The 14762-nt window shown below is 45.8% G+C and overlaps 1 protein-coding gene across 1 annotated transcript in view; it reads right to left on the reverse strand.

The window, feature by feature from the left end:
* Positions 1 to 5309: 5309 nt before the first annotated feature.
* Positions 5310 to 14762, reverse strand: part of LEMD2 (LEM domain containing 2) — a 10003-nt gene continuing 550 nt past the window's right edge. The window contains exons 2-9 of the mRNA XM_009888259.1: positions 13661 to 13701; positions 12872 to 12947; positions 11523 to 11599; positions 10793 to 10872; positions 8308 to 8453; positions 7184 to 7285; positions 6992 to 7094; positions 5310 to 5757 (exon numbers count right to left, since the gene is read on the reverse strand). Coding sequence (XP_009886561.1) covers positions 5607 to 5757; positions 6992 to 7094; positions 7184 to 7285; positions 8308 to 8453; positions 10793 to 10872; positions 11523 to 11599; positions 12872 to 12947; positions 13661 to 13701 — 776 coding nt within the window. The 3' untranslated portion in view covers positions 5310 to 5606. The remainder of the gene's footprint in view (positions 5758 to 6991; positions 7095 to 7183; positions 7286 to 8307; positions 8454 to 10792; positions 10873 to 11522; positions 11600 to 12871; positions 12948 to 13660; positions 13702 to 14762) is intronic.

The raw sequence follows: 14762 nt of genomic DNA on the forward strand, positions 1-14762 counted from the left end.
CCGAACGGCCGCAGAGGCAATTACTCAGCCTCTTGTAAAAAGCAGAGCACTCTAAGGGGAGAACAATCCTCTCTCATATTAAAACTATGCTAATTAGGAACTAATTACGGGCACAAAGATATTATTACCCTTGGCTAGCCTGCAGGCTGCAGCCTTAGTCCCGACTCCAAACCTCTCCGTGGGGCGGACTGGGCACGCTGTCACCTACAGAGGTGGACGCCAAGCCCGGAGTGAGCCAGGGCCACCCGGTCCCCAGCGCTCGGGTAACCTCAGCACCACCGAGCCTCATCCTGACATGACCTGTGCAGGGCCCTTCTCATGTTAAAGGAGTAAATTTATGTCTGCGGGACGAGCTGGAATGAAACTGTGTGACTGAGGATTAAAGAAAAACAACAAAAACTGCCGAGGACACGCAGGGAGGTGACGCTGACCCCCCTTGTGCTGCAGCCATCCTTTCCCCTCCTGCACAGACATCAGCTGTGCAGGTTTTTCACCTTTCCATCTCTAAAGGCTTTGGATCATCCTTAGGTCTTTGCTGTTGTTTTGTTCTCCACTCTCTCCCAGGACAGAGGGGAGTTGTGTCCGTGGCACAGTGACACCAGGACAGCCAGGTTGGGTCACCCCCTTGCCCTGAGCCAGTCCCGGGATGGAAATGCCCTTCGTGCTGTTGGAACCTCACCCGCCGGCTGGCAAATACACGCAACGCCTTGTGGAAGTGTCCTTCCTGCTGGTGGCACCTTTGGGACCCCGGCTGGGAGCAAAGCCGGAGCTGCTCTCCTGGAGGGAGCACGGGGACCCCCCCCGGGACCCAATTCTGAACTGGTTTACATGGAGTTGGCCGAGCTGCACCCTGCGAGCCCAGCCCTGCTCCCAGCCCCGGGCCAGCAGCTCCAAACCCTCCTGGGGGTGTTTTCCTTTCCTCTGCTGCTGCTGTTTGGATGCCAAGAGCTGTTTTGGAACTGGGATGTAAACAGGGAATCTGGCTCTACAGCAGGTCACTGCGAAGTGACACGGGGCAGGCGGTCTCCTCCGTCAGAGAGGGGATCAGCAGAGGTTCTGGTGTCCCCGGGGAAGGGGGAGCTCGGGGGGGTTCCTGCGGCACAGAGCCCACGCTCTGCCCCTGGGCGAGACGGGCTCAAAGCCAAGCGAGGTTTCCAACACCCCCCGGGGTCTCCTCGTTTTGGAGAGCCAGTTCAAAGACCCCCGGGGGCTTCGCATCAGACCTCACCAGCCTTACAGAAGTGTTCCTACAGAAATAACGTGCTGCTGTGAGGGTACACAGAGGTCTGGTCCCCGTGTTGGAGTCTGCTCTGCAGCTGCTGGCAGCCCCCCGAGGGGCAGGGAGGTGGGGCAGGACCCACACCTCGCGCTCTGCTGCAGCCAGGGTCCGTCCCTTCATCAACGTGCACAAAAACCTTTTGCAACACCTACCTGGAGGCTGTTCTTTAAAGGTTGGACAAAGTCAGGGTGGGGATCCCGAGGAAGGCACTGGGGAGTGATTGCTTCGGACAGGGGCCGTGCCGGAGGGAGGCGCCTTCGGGCAGGACTCGCTGGCCGCGCTTTTTCTTCTCGGGTTCACGTTGATCTTTCCCGGAGAACTGGCGCAGCGCCCTGACTCCGCGCCCCATAAATAAGGCACAGCATCAGCTGTCATGTCAGCAGGAGACAAAACATTTAATGTGAAAGGCTTTAAATGGAAGCAGGAAATGAAAAGATAAAGGGCAAATTTTATTTTAGATTCCTTGTTGGTACATATTTTCCTTTCTGACAGTAAGGGGATGCGATGGCTTTATCAGCCCACTGTTGGAGAATTTATTTATAGAAACTTAATACTTTGCAAGAAAGTGGGAGGGGGGCGTTAGCAGCTCTGGCTGAGCAAACGCAAGTCGTAAGGAGAACAGGGCAGGGGGATGAAGAACGTCTTCTTTGAATGGACCCGGGCTTCTGGGAAAGCTGCTGGTACCACAGAAATTATCACCACAGTTTGTACAGAGCGAGCAGGAGCTCGGCAGCGAGCGTGGCATGAAAGCGGTCTTCTCTGCTCTCAAGGTATCGGATGAAAGAAGGGACACGGGAGGAAGACGACTATCGCAGAGAACATCATGGCAGCTTGGTTGAAAGCAAACATCCTCTGGCACATGTAATTACACCAAACTGAAGACTATTTCCTAACCTTGAATATATTTCAGCTGTAACTTAGCAACCTAGACTGGGTAAAAGCATCTGAACAGGAATGCAGGTTCGGAGGAGAGATTTAGCCTTGCAATCCCTTTTGTTCCCATACCTTAGCAACAACTCGACGCCAGAGAGGAGGCAGCCGGCTCCCACCGACTTCCACGGCAGCCACGGAGCCAACCTCCCCTTGTGCCGCTGGAAATCTCCCCCTTTGTCATCCAGACCCACATGATGAGATTAATTAAACATCTCTCTAACCAAACACGAGTGAGTCAACCATGTCCACAGAAGTTACACAACGATGATTCATGGCCGACTCGTGCCGTTTAAGGAGAAGACTTTGAAGAAGTTCAAACTCGTGGTAGCACATGTTCTGAGTCACTGACGGTCAGGTAAGGGAACAATTGAAAACACTCGAGGAAATGGACCCTAAAGACAACTCAGACTTGCCAGCAAGATGTGCATATGTGTCTTCTACTCACCAGGCAACCTTGGAAACCTCGGGGGTCTGGTAAGTAGTTTAAGAGTTGATTTTTTGCCTTTTTCCTTGACGTAAATATCCCTTTTACAGTGCTTTGTAATAGCCTCACTTAAAGCGCATTAACCGCTGCAACACAAGGAAGGAAGCGATGGGTCCAGTGACAAGCAACAGCCTGAGAGCAAGGGCAGGAAGGGACATCCATCCCACTCCAGCACCGTATCCAATGCTTCCCTCACTACTTCCCACTCTTCGTATTCCATCACCTGGCGCTTCCCATCACGTCTCAAAAAGCAGGCGAGCTAACCACGGCCTGAGGATGCCACAGCACCCGGGCTCAGCAGCTTGGACCAGAGTCAACATTTGCTGCAGCGGCTGTAGACGTCAGACGCCCAGCGTGCGAGGGATCTGCCTTCGGAAAACCACAAAACACATGAAGCTTGGGGCAGCCTCACTCAGTTACCATAGACTTACTGCACCATCCCATTCCCCGCTTTAAATAACTGCTTTCTTATGGGCCACAGGAATACTGATCAACCTGCTAAACTAATATTTACCGTTTCACAACCCTCCAAGCTGTCAATCCCGACAAAATGCAGCTAAACAAGCTAACTGCTTTTCATACACACCTCTGCTTAATGCCAGCTATTCCCAAAACACAGATTTAATTTGCAACCAAACACGTGAGACTGCTGGCTATTGCGCCGAGATCACCGAGCGTCACAAGGATCCACGTTGTCTCATTAGGCTGTCATGCAATCCCCATGCCATCTTCAGTCTTATTTTTAGAATCCGTGAGCTCCCCGGAGCAGGATCTATTTGATCTGCCTCAGCGAAAGCACTTGGAACAATCTGTGACACCTCAATAAAAATAAAGGCAACAAATTATTTGTAATAAATTTATTTTATATATGGATTTACAGAGCTAAATTGAACATATAATAAACAGCACCAAGCCAGTGAAATTTATTCTACAAAAACAAGTTTAATACAAAAAAAGATGACTGCAATGCCTGACTCTTCACTTCTGGATTTGGACGGTTAAAAAGGCTAACCCAAACCCCACAAATATTTTAAAAAGGCTTAAGAATGTAGGCACCGGTGTTTGCAAAAATTTCTATGGCAGCAGTGAAGATCTCATTACAACATTTTAGAAGAATCAAGGCTGCCTTCACTTTAGCCCCTATTTTATTGGCAGGGGAAGAAGCTGGTCATTCTCTGGAAGACAGCTGTTGAGTGTCCTCTTCTGTTCAAACACCCTACCTTTGCAAGATGGGGTAAGAGTCAACTCCACACAGGATATTTCCCATTTAATGGGAAAGACCTCCCCGTGTGTTTTGTTCCTGGAGAAATCTGCTCTCTCCACTCGTTTTGGTTGACAACCACCAGCAGGAGGTACATAAGGAGTCTCTGCAGTTCTTCCACAGCAGCCTGCGGGGTGCATAGGTGGAAAACCCCACCAAAGCCAGCAGTGGGGCAGAGAAGTGCAGACTCCATAGCGGGAGGTGAGCAGGGACTGGCACAAAGAACCCACCTCGAATGTGGCATCACCCGCCTGCAAAGCGGGGAACAGGGCTTCGGCAGCTGTCCTAAGCCAACCCAGAGCCTGGAGCTCTCCAGGCACCCAGCGTCAGAGATCAACGCGAGCATTCACACCGTACCCGCGATGCTAAGGAGAACAACATCCACCCGTTACACGGGTTCAATTCAACGCTGGCTTCTCTCCGCAGCTTTTACTAGCTTATGCCAGAAATTAATTTGGTCCCTGCTGTCCTAGTGGTGAGCTGGCCAGCTGTTTTACAATATTGGGAAGAGTAGCTTAGCAGTATCTCTGCCTAGCCTAAACTGCCACACACTGGTGCTATTTTCTTGGAAACAAACACTCGTTTGCTGGACATAAAAAGAAACTTAAGTAACCAAATGATTATAGATAGAACATACGATGCCTGCAGCGTGAACAGAGGATTGATCGCTGCTCCTTGTACCTGTTGTGAGGCTGCAAGAACACTGACTTGGCAATCCCCGTACTGACGTTGCACGCATGGTACATCTCTGGTCTGACACACAGCACACACATTGCAGCTGCCCAGGATAAACATGTACATTCAGCCCTAAGAGCCTTTCCAAAGCTGCCTTTAATAGCTCATGAAGCAGTCCCTTTGGCTGTAGCCACAAGAAAGCGCTTTCAGAAGCTTCCTATATCCTTTATTTTCCACCCGAATACCCCCCACCCCCCCAGAAATCATAAAGCACACAGACTGCAGACTTAAAAAGTGTAAGAGGGTCACAACCACTCTTCCATCCCACCCAACCCAGCCCAAACCACCAAGGCACGTCAGACTGCCCTCCCTCTAGGACTCCCTTCACCTGACTTCCCCCCCGTTCCCCCTTCCTCATTTATAAGGCTGAAGCCGACACAAACATTTTCTTCGTCAGGAAGCAGTAAGTGCTTTCATCACTGTACTAACAAAAACAAATTCAAACAAAACACATCTTAACTGCCACCCTAATGTTTCCATGGGAAATGTTAATCTTCTTTGAACACATTCCCTGACGGACGTTGCCACCAGTTGGCCTTTGCAGAATTGAGGTCAAATTTTAAACACCTAAACTTTGTCAGAGAGACCTTAAGTCCCTCGATATTAGGTATGCGTTTTCTTTTCTTTTTAAAAAGTCGTTCTAGGTTTGCTTGCTTACGGAAGCCAGATATCTGCTGGAAGGCTAACTTTGGTGCAATTCTAGCTTCCCACCAGCTCAAGCCCATCTTCTTTCCAAGCCAACATTATAGCCCTGAATTTTTGTGTGTGAAGATTTTCAGAAAGAAGAGCAAACAGATATGCGCAATCCCCAACCCGAGGAGATTAGGACCATGACCTGCTCTTTCCCACCACCAGAGAAGGGACTGTCCCTTTGCAGAGGTCCATATCAACAGTTGCTCAGCTTCTGCTCCTCTTCAGTGCTCTGAATCCGAGACATAAGATGGTTGAGTCCATCTCCACACTAGCATATCTTCTCCTGCTACTCTGTGTGACTCTGTCTGAATCCGTGACTCATTTGAAGCCAGAAAGTCCACAGCTCTCTCCCAGACCCGCTTCATTTTTTTTCTGCAAGAAACAGCAAGAAAAAGAAAATAAATTAGAATCACATCCTCATTGTGCTTTCCTGCTCACAGCAATTGTGGCTGCTGATCAAGCTACTGCTAGCTGCCTCCTATTCCCTGTGTACAGACAGTAAAGGAGATTAAGTCAGAATTCTGGTTTAGAAGCAATTTCAGGCCAGGCCAGGAAAACACAGGTCCTGCCTGGGGGGCAGGGAAGACGAGACCCTCTGTCAGTACCAGTAATTGATGACCGCGCTAAATTTCAAGCTCAATTCGTATTGCAGAGGGACTCAATTAGCCAATTGCCCTCACCCTTCCTGCATGCAGAGATCTCTCAGACCAGTGAGGACAAACTGGAGTTCACCTCGGTTTTGAATCAGTGTCTAGTAATTCTGGGCACCACACACACAGAGATGAGCTCAAACCAGCTGCAATTACCACTAGTAGGAAAAGGAGTTTTGTGACTGATAAAGAGTGAGGATGTTTACGACTTTGCAGCACACGTAGCTGTCAGGAGAACAAAGGAGCTCCATTTAACCAAACCATAACAAACATCCCTGCAGAGATGGAGCAAGTGGCACAGAAACCAGCAAAAGCCAGGCTGCAGTCCCGGGGTCCCACCACCCATGGAGCAACTACCTCGACCACACTTCCTTTCCGAAAAAGCACCAAAACCAGCCATCTCACTGTATCTCCCTCTCAAAGCTGACCAACTCAAACTGGTAACCTCTCAGGCAGCAACATACAAAACCACTTCAGAAGTGCCTCCCAGTACCCTATTCAACTCATGGGAAGGTTTGCTCTGAAAAGCACAGCACCTCTGGAGAATAAGGTACGATGGCTGAGAAAGAGGATAGCGCTGTACACACATTAGATGAAGCGGTACGACGGCTGAGAAAGAAGATAGCGCTGTACACACATTAGATGAAGGAGAGAAAATCAGATGTTCCATGCTCAAGCAAAACAAAATCCAATTACTCTTTGATAGAACAATGACAATACACCTGTGCGACTGCACAAAATATCTGCTCCAGGACTGTCACATTAATCTGCAGCAGGTTAAGACATAGCCTGAGTTATGTCAAAATCCTTTATAAACTGAAAAGCCAGACAGACTCTTCTTGCAGTCCAGCGTCCCATCAATTGTCTGCTCATGGTCTGTTGCCCCGTAACTGCGTTTTTTAGCTGAGCTGAACATCATGCTGACAGCTCTCCTTAATGAGTAAAATTCAGCTCACCTGCTTTGAGGAGGGATGAGGCTGTCTCGAACGTGGAAAATGCCAACGTAGGGGTAACGTTCTAAATTGCGTTCCCATTCCTTATAGTGGTCCTGGACAACAGCTGGAGGGCAGGAGGACAAAACAGTGAGACCTCAACATTACAGAGAGAAGAACAGGGCTACTCGCATTTACACAGCTACTGGATTCTACCTATGATCTTCTTCACCATTTCATACATGGCTTGTTCCTCTTCCTCCATCTTCCGCCAGCGATACCTAAGGAAGATCAGGATCCCCCAAAGAGTTATCAGACCTAGAAGAATAAAAACAAACGGAATTCAATAACTGACAGACGTGTACTTGCTGGATGCTAGTGGTTTTATTTCTGACACTGCCTCTCCCCAGAGGCAGCTTTCACTCCTGGCTACCCAGGCCTGCTTGGAACTGAATCCAAGCAATTCATTTTCATCATCAGTGCAGCTGTGCCCTGCAAAAACCTTGCTACTGACAACACCTGCAGCAGAAGAGCATGCGTGCACGTGCGAAAAGGTGGTCGTAAGGCCTCATCATGGAGGGTTTTTTCCCCCACCAGAAACCTCAGCACAACCACAGGGCTTCAATTCTCCAAGTCCCAGAGCTATCTCTTTGCTAGAGGCCTCCCCCACAATAATCACTTAGGAAGACTGTCAAGCTCCACTGCTCCGAAGATAGCTGCTTGGTAAGGAAATAAAGCCTGGGGCTCCGGCGCCAGCCCGAAATTCAGGAGATCTATATTGAAGGTTTAGCATTGACAAACGCCCCCGTTATGACATGAGCTAACTTTAGTATCTTGGTCTCTACAATAAACATGACTATCCCCTTTCACCCCCACCGTGTCTGGCTAGATTATAAACTCTTCTAGTCAACACTCATCTCTCCTTATCACCTCACTCAGTAAGACCTCTGTCTCAGCTGGGGCATGACAGACTATTCCAATAAAACCTCTAACACTGAAATGCTACAAGTCATTATTAAAAAGGCTGGAAGATTTTGCAGCTTAGTGTAAGAAAAGAAAGAAAAAATGAATCTTTTAGGTAGGTTAACATACTTATTTTGCAGACCATAGTAATGGGTACTTGAGGAATACCCAGAAAGCTAATCAGCTTGCTGATTTAAAGTAAGTGTTAAGCACTCGCAGCACAAGAGCAGGTCTACAGGTCTCCCTCTGCTGCCAGAACAAAGGTTAATTAGAAATTAACTCATCAGCAGATTTATTTCACCTCTATTAGTAATTTCATATGGCATATCTCTACAGCTAGGAAGGGGAGAAGCTGATTACTAACACCAATGACTTACTCCAGAAAAACAGGAAAAGGTTCATAATGGCAGTGACCACTGCCCAACGGAAACGGCAGCCGAGCCCCATCTGAGGATGGGCCGATTCGAGACAGAACACATCCTCCACTTTGGTAACTGGTTCCGAAAGGTCTCTGCCTTTCAACCTGATGGAAAGACGCAGAAAATCTTCACTGAAGAGAACAGACACTCCAACTGCAGTCTTTAATCAAGACAGGGAGAACAAACAGACTGCGGATGCAGTAACTCGTTCTGTACACCACATAGAAAACACACCAACATCCTTGCAGCTCCTCTTTCCAGAACATTTTGGGACTAGCTGCTTAGCAAGGAATGGATATGGCTTTAGAAAAGGCAGCAGGGCTGGAACTCCCACTGGTAAACTGAAGTCTCCCTCTGCAGACTCTTTGACAGCACCTCTCAGCGTGCAGAAGATTAAACTTTAAATTGGATTCCCACCTCCCAGCACAGAGAAATGGAAATGTTTACTGAGTCACTCATCAGCAATTGCAGAGAGAGCAGTTGAGGGAGACTGCGAATGTCCGTGGAGGTTGCACTGTTTTCCTCAGTACAGATGAGCATAAACAGTTTAGCTAGAAAAGTGACAATGCATCAACTGTATCTGCAGTGAGAACAGACACACCCTCGGAAAGCATTCATGGCAAAATCGATAACGCATCCTCCTGCAAAATCACTGCTACACACCTGCTGTGCTATCCGATATGCTTTTAACTCACTTCTTCATATACAGATCTACACTGATGCGGTTTCCTATATTGGATACTCTTAGCCAACAGGCATCAAGTAATCCAAATAAGAGCCATCAGATTCAGAAGAACTGGACTAAAGGGGATTTTTTTTTTTTTAAGCTACTAATTCATTCTATGTTTGCAATGAATAACCTATTAGACAAAGACGTTTTCTCAATTTACTAGTGCACAGCTCACAAACTACTGACAGCTTGTATTTGGTTACTGGATTCTACAGTAGCTGGAGACATACAGTTGTTTCCCACCCCCTTGTCTTATTTACAATCCAAATTCCATGAAAATATTTAAAATATGCAGCAGAATCACCCAGTGCAGAGCTCATTTTCAGTTCTGCCTCTCAGACTAGCACCTAGAAAAAACAATCTCACGTAGCGTTTGCTAAAAATGCCACCCGCAGGTTTTTAAGCATGCTGAACACTCATTCTGCATGCTATGCAGACTTTGTGAAAGTGGATCCATTGGGCGAACAGCCGGCAGAGTTGCTAATTATGAAAATAAAAAAAAAAGGGAGTATATTGTATCACACGGCTCCTGACATGAGCAGTGCTCCTGTATAAAAATACGAATTTGAAAACTCTGGATCCCAGCCCACATACAAATCCAAACCTGCCACTAAGGAAACTATGTCCTGTCCTGGGAATTTGCCACACACCAATAATCAACACAGTAGACGCTGCCTGATCCTTAGATCACAGCAGCAGCTGCAGAAATTTTTTAGAGAAAACCGAGCAGTGGGAATTCACGCAAGCTCTGCACACTAACTCCAGCGTTACTACTGTTACAATTCATTTAATCAGAGATACATTTAGCAATGTTAAAATGCAAACAAATGTTAGACTTCAGAGTTAACACAGACTGGAGGCAGCCCACACTTCCCGGAGGAACATAATGATGTCTGCAGACTCTGGATAACAGTCTTTCATTAGGTTATGGCCCAAATGTTTTGGGTTTTTTTACCTGAAAACAAACCTAGTATCTCTGAAGAGACCGTTAGCCAAGAAACCCAAGAGAAAAAAAAGCCGCACCAATGACTGACCAACACCCTACACAATCAGTCAGACCATTCATTTTAACGTGTACTGCGTGTTCTGCCAGAAAGACAACTGACACTAAAGAAAAGATACCATTCAACAATCCATTTTCCTCTCCTCCTCATCGGGACTTGCTCCAAAGGATCCCAAAGCATGGGTGATGTTACCTACTGCTTTGCTGTCCCACAAACCAAAGGACGCAGGTCCACACAATACTGAAACTCTGTCTACAGCATCAGTACTGAAGAAAAGTTATCTTGGGAAAAGTGAGTATCTGGGCAAGTTTAACAAGTGCACTGTAGTAGCAGGACCGTGGGCAGGACACCAGGACCACCACTTCTGAACCTTGCAGGAAGCACAACACAACTGGTGATAGCCATAAGCAGCCCTGACCTCGTATTTACGCCCCATCTGCGAGACAGGGCGTTCGTGAACGCAATGTCCCCCAGTGCAAAGGCTGGGAAACAGACTCCCAAGGAATGAGCTCAGTTGCCAATTTTTGCTGCAGGGCTGTACTTTTCATTTGGAAGCTTGCCCAGCAAGCACTGACAAAGCCAATCCCAGATTATCTTCTGAAATCTAACGAGGTAAGGGACCTCACTTAGGGCACACCGCAGAGGATGTCAAATTACGTATCAGCCAACGCCGAGAAATATAACTTTGACACAGTGGGCTTCCACTTACCATATTCCTAAATCCTTGTTACTGTTTAGTATCCAGTGCAGGGCAGCTTCAAACTTCTGTGGGGAGCTACCAGTTATATTCTGTTCAAAAGAATCCATAAGAAGATTAGTTCACCACTCATTTGAAATATCGAATAACATTATTTCATTACAGTAGTGGGAGAACTCATTCTATACGGTCTGTCCCTAGGTTAATTCTAATCATAATTCTGCAAACTGGAGGAAAGAGAACTAAATCTGAAGGTCTGTCTGGACTAAAGCCTTCTGACTATGGTAGATGATGCATGAAGCACTCTGTAAAATAACACTATCCCAGACTGTTAAGACTAACCACTAAATACAACATAATCTTACTGACAGTTTACCATGAAAGAAATGGAATGCTAGATCAAAGCAGTCTGTCTTCTGACACTTTGGGGTATAGAAAAATCCTTCTTCTGCCCAGCCCTCAATACAGGGAAATTTCTGGTTTCAGAAGACTGATGACTATGGTGAAACAACAAACCATTAAGTTAGATTTACAGGGGCTGAATCAGAGATGTAGGAGAAGATTATTTTCAAAAGAACTGCTGAGAACAGGACTGGCCAAAGGGGAAGCTAGAGATATGGGAAAGAATCAAAACAGGATGAGGAAGTAAAACAGATGGTGAATTGCTTTAGGATCTATTATTTATTGCCTTATAAGAGACTAAGCACTATGTCATAACAATAGCTGTTCACAGCCTACTCACCACCACATGATCCTTCGTTTCATTAACCCAAACGCATTTGCTTTTTAGATTTTCAGGGTTTCCGCATTCAAAATTACCTGGTTAAAAAAAAAAAAAGTCTAATAGAAATAATGTTTTGGAAAAAAAGCCCTCGAACAGTTCAGAAATACGCTGAACTGTCTGGAAACGCTCGCTTTTCAAATCAGCTATAGCTCTCGGCAAAATGATTACAAGGTAAGATTTATACTGTAGGCAGATAAGATTGTGACTATTAATAAAATGCTCAGCCACTGCACATAGGTTGGATAAGGGCAATCAAACCTCACGCTTCAGTGTGTGAGCTACTCAACACAGAACGAGGGGGAAAAAATTACTGTTTCTCCCTCTTGCCTTGCAGAATACATAACCACTCCTCTGACCTGACGCCCTGCAGAGGGGCTCCCTCCATCAGGTATCAAAGACTGCAGTGCTGGAGTTAACGATCGGCATGGAAAATGCTTCTACGGAGCCTAAATCACAGCTCTACCTTCTACCCAGGCAGAGAAACGCTGATGAGGAACTAAATCTTCTAGATCTAGCTTCACAAAGTTGACTAAACAAATATGCTATGTAAAACTGGTGGAAAATTCACAGGTGCTGAAGTCTGATTTGAAAAGATTTAGAAATTCTGTGAAGCTTAAGTATCTAAAGGATTTGGCCTTCCTGAGGTCTGAAATCTAGAAAATGGAACTGAAGTGCTTTTATTGATTATTACACATCTTGCTGAACAAGTTTTTATTCATCCACTGAATTTCTAGCAGCCTTCTCCATCACAAAATACTAGTTATGGACCAGACTCGCTAATACCTAGTAGAGACAGGCTGAACTACTGCGCTCGGTTATCTCCTCAGCTAAGAGAGCTTGTCTTACTCTGTTACTGAGGAAAAAAAAAAAAGAGAGGCACTCACATAATCAGCTGCCACATTTCAGCAGAGAGCTGGCAATTTCTTAAGTCGCTTTAACTTTATTTGTAAGAACACATCAGCTTACACTTACTGGCTCTAAGTGTCTTGAAGACAATTTCAAGATGCTGGTAGAGAAGAACCATAAAGCTGAATATTTCCATCTCAAATTCCCAATATATCAAGTGCAAATAAGGACCACTCCACAAGAGCATGGTGATATGAGTGCATTAGCTAAGCACTATTCAGAATAAAAATAAACACATCTTTTCCTATTTTTCTATTACCTGACTTACTCAGAGCTCTTCAAGTGGAACTGACTGTTCCACAAACCCCTCTCTTCAAAATGAGGTTAAAAATGGCCAGACAGCTGGGAGAGGCAGTTTGCTGAATGCTCCCAAGTGTTTTATAACGACAACTGGAACTTACCAGCTTGTACGGACAAGTAGTTATACAACTCGTGCAGCACGTTCAGTATTACATCCTTCTGTTTAGTTTGACAGAACTGAAAGTCAGAAACAGGTAATAAACATGAATAGACCAGCAGGAACAGGACAGTGGTCATACTAGCTAAAAACACCAGAACAAAATACCAGCAGTGGGGTTTGACTCACTCACGCATCACTGGTCCAAATTAAACACATGTGCAGCAAAGATCAACAGTCTCCGCATCAAAAGTGAGATAGCACATCCTCTGAAAGTGGCACCGATTCCCCCAGCCCACAGCCCAAGCCGCATCACCAGACATCCCACCTGACCGACCATGGATCAGTTCTTTGCCTCCAGATCATCACAGCAGACTAACCATAACTCTGAATCCAATACAAAATTTTCTCTCTCCTAACAGTACATTATGATAAAAGACACAAGGCTGTACAAACACTTTATGATGGAGTTCAGGGAATTAGCCGGATTAAATCTTGCATTGTTAAAGCTGAACACAGCTTTATTGCAAACCAATATCACTTCTGTTACAACTATTAAAGAAATTGATTCACATAATTGGGAATTTAAATTTTTATCTTTCAGAGTCTCACATACAGTCCTAATTTAATCTGGCTCATTAATTCCAACTCATCAAATCACAGTTTTTCTGTAAAAGGATAGAATTAATAATTTTACAGTGATACTGATATTGGTGGAAGTTACCTAGAATAATTACTCTTCTGTGAGAATCCCCTATCCACAACACTTGAAGATAAATAAATATATGCTTACATCATCCGTTCTTTTGTCACAATCCACAGGCAAGAGATTAACTATGAGAGAAAAGGGGAGGGCAAGTTAGCTGGCTGCAAAACAAGAGCTTTGATCAAGAAAGTAATTATCTTTTTTTAAAAAAGGCTCTACTTTAAAGCCTGATTCTGCTCTTCTTAATCTCACTCCACACAGCACCTTGCTATGCAAATAGCACATTCAAAGTGCCGCTTTGGTAAGCAGCGCTGAAAGCAAAACAAATAAAATGGGCGCAAATGATGAACCCTGTTCAGCTGGAAAGTAAAAACTGGAGCCTGAATGTTTTAATAGCTCCTTTTAAATAGATGTTCCTCTACAACCCACCACTTCGCACTGATCTTTTACAATCTAGTAATGCCATTCGCTGCACGCCATGGTCACCTGAAATATCACCGTGATAAGAGGGATTTAAATCAAGCCTCCTCAAGGCAAAAGCAGAGGATTTATTTCAGTTGGAGACGTTAGCCCTGCAGATTATGGCCTCTGGTTTAACAGCCCCCTCCCGCCCCGACAATTGGATATACACCAGCCCCACTCCACCACGCAGTACTTTCGAGCAATCTGAACTACCTGAGAATTTAAAAACTTTGCAGCTGTGCTGCCAGATTTCTTGCTTCAAAATACCGCAGGTTTCCAAATAGCTAACAAAGTTGTAAAGCCTGCATCAGAAATTCACTGACATTGGACAATTTTACTCTGACTTTGAAGCCAGCAGGAAACAGCTTTCGCAGCCCATGCAAAGTGCACAAACACCTACAGGCACAGAGTGCTGAGTTTCAGGACTCGCACCTTCCCAACCACACCCCAAATCCCTTCTTCTTGCAGTTCAAAGCCACGAAATGACAATATTCCCATCTGCTCTAGCTGGGGAACTCTGCTTTAAAAAACAGGTGACGGGGAAACCCTTTTCGGTTTCTCATCGAAGCTCTGCCGCGCTTGAAGTGCCAAAGTACCAATTCAGCCGCTGTACTCCTCACGTGGCCAGGATAAAGGCCAGGAAGAGCTGCGCTTTGCGGAGGCTAACATTAAAAACACACCACGGGCAATTACACAGACATTATGTTACACAATGGACAATCATAAA

This window comes from Charadrius vociferus, unplaced genomic scaffold, assembly GCF_000708025.1.
Source record: "Charadrius vociferus isolate BGI_N301 unplaced genomic scaffold, ASM70802v2 scaffold266, whole genome shotgun sequence".
Classification (NCBI taxonomy): domain Eukaryota; kingdom Metazoa; phylum Chordata; class Aves; order Charadriiformes; family Charadriidae; genus Charadrius; species Charadrius vociferus.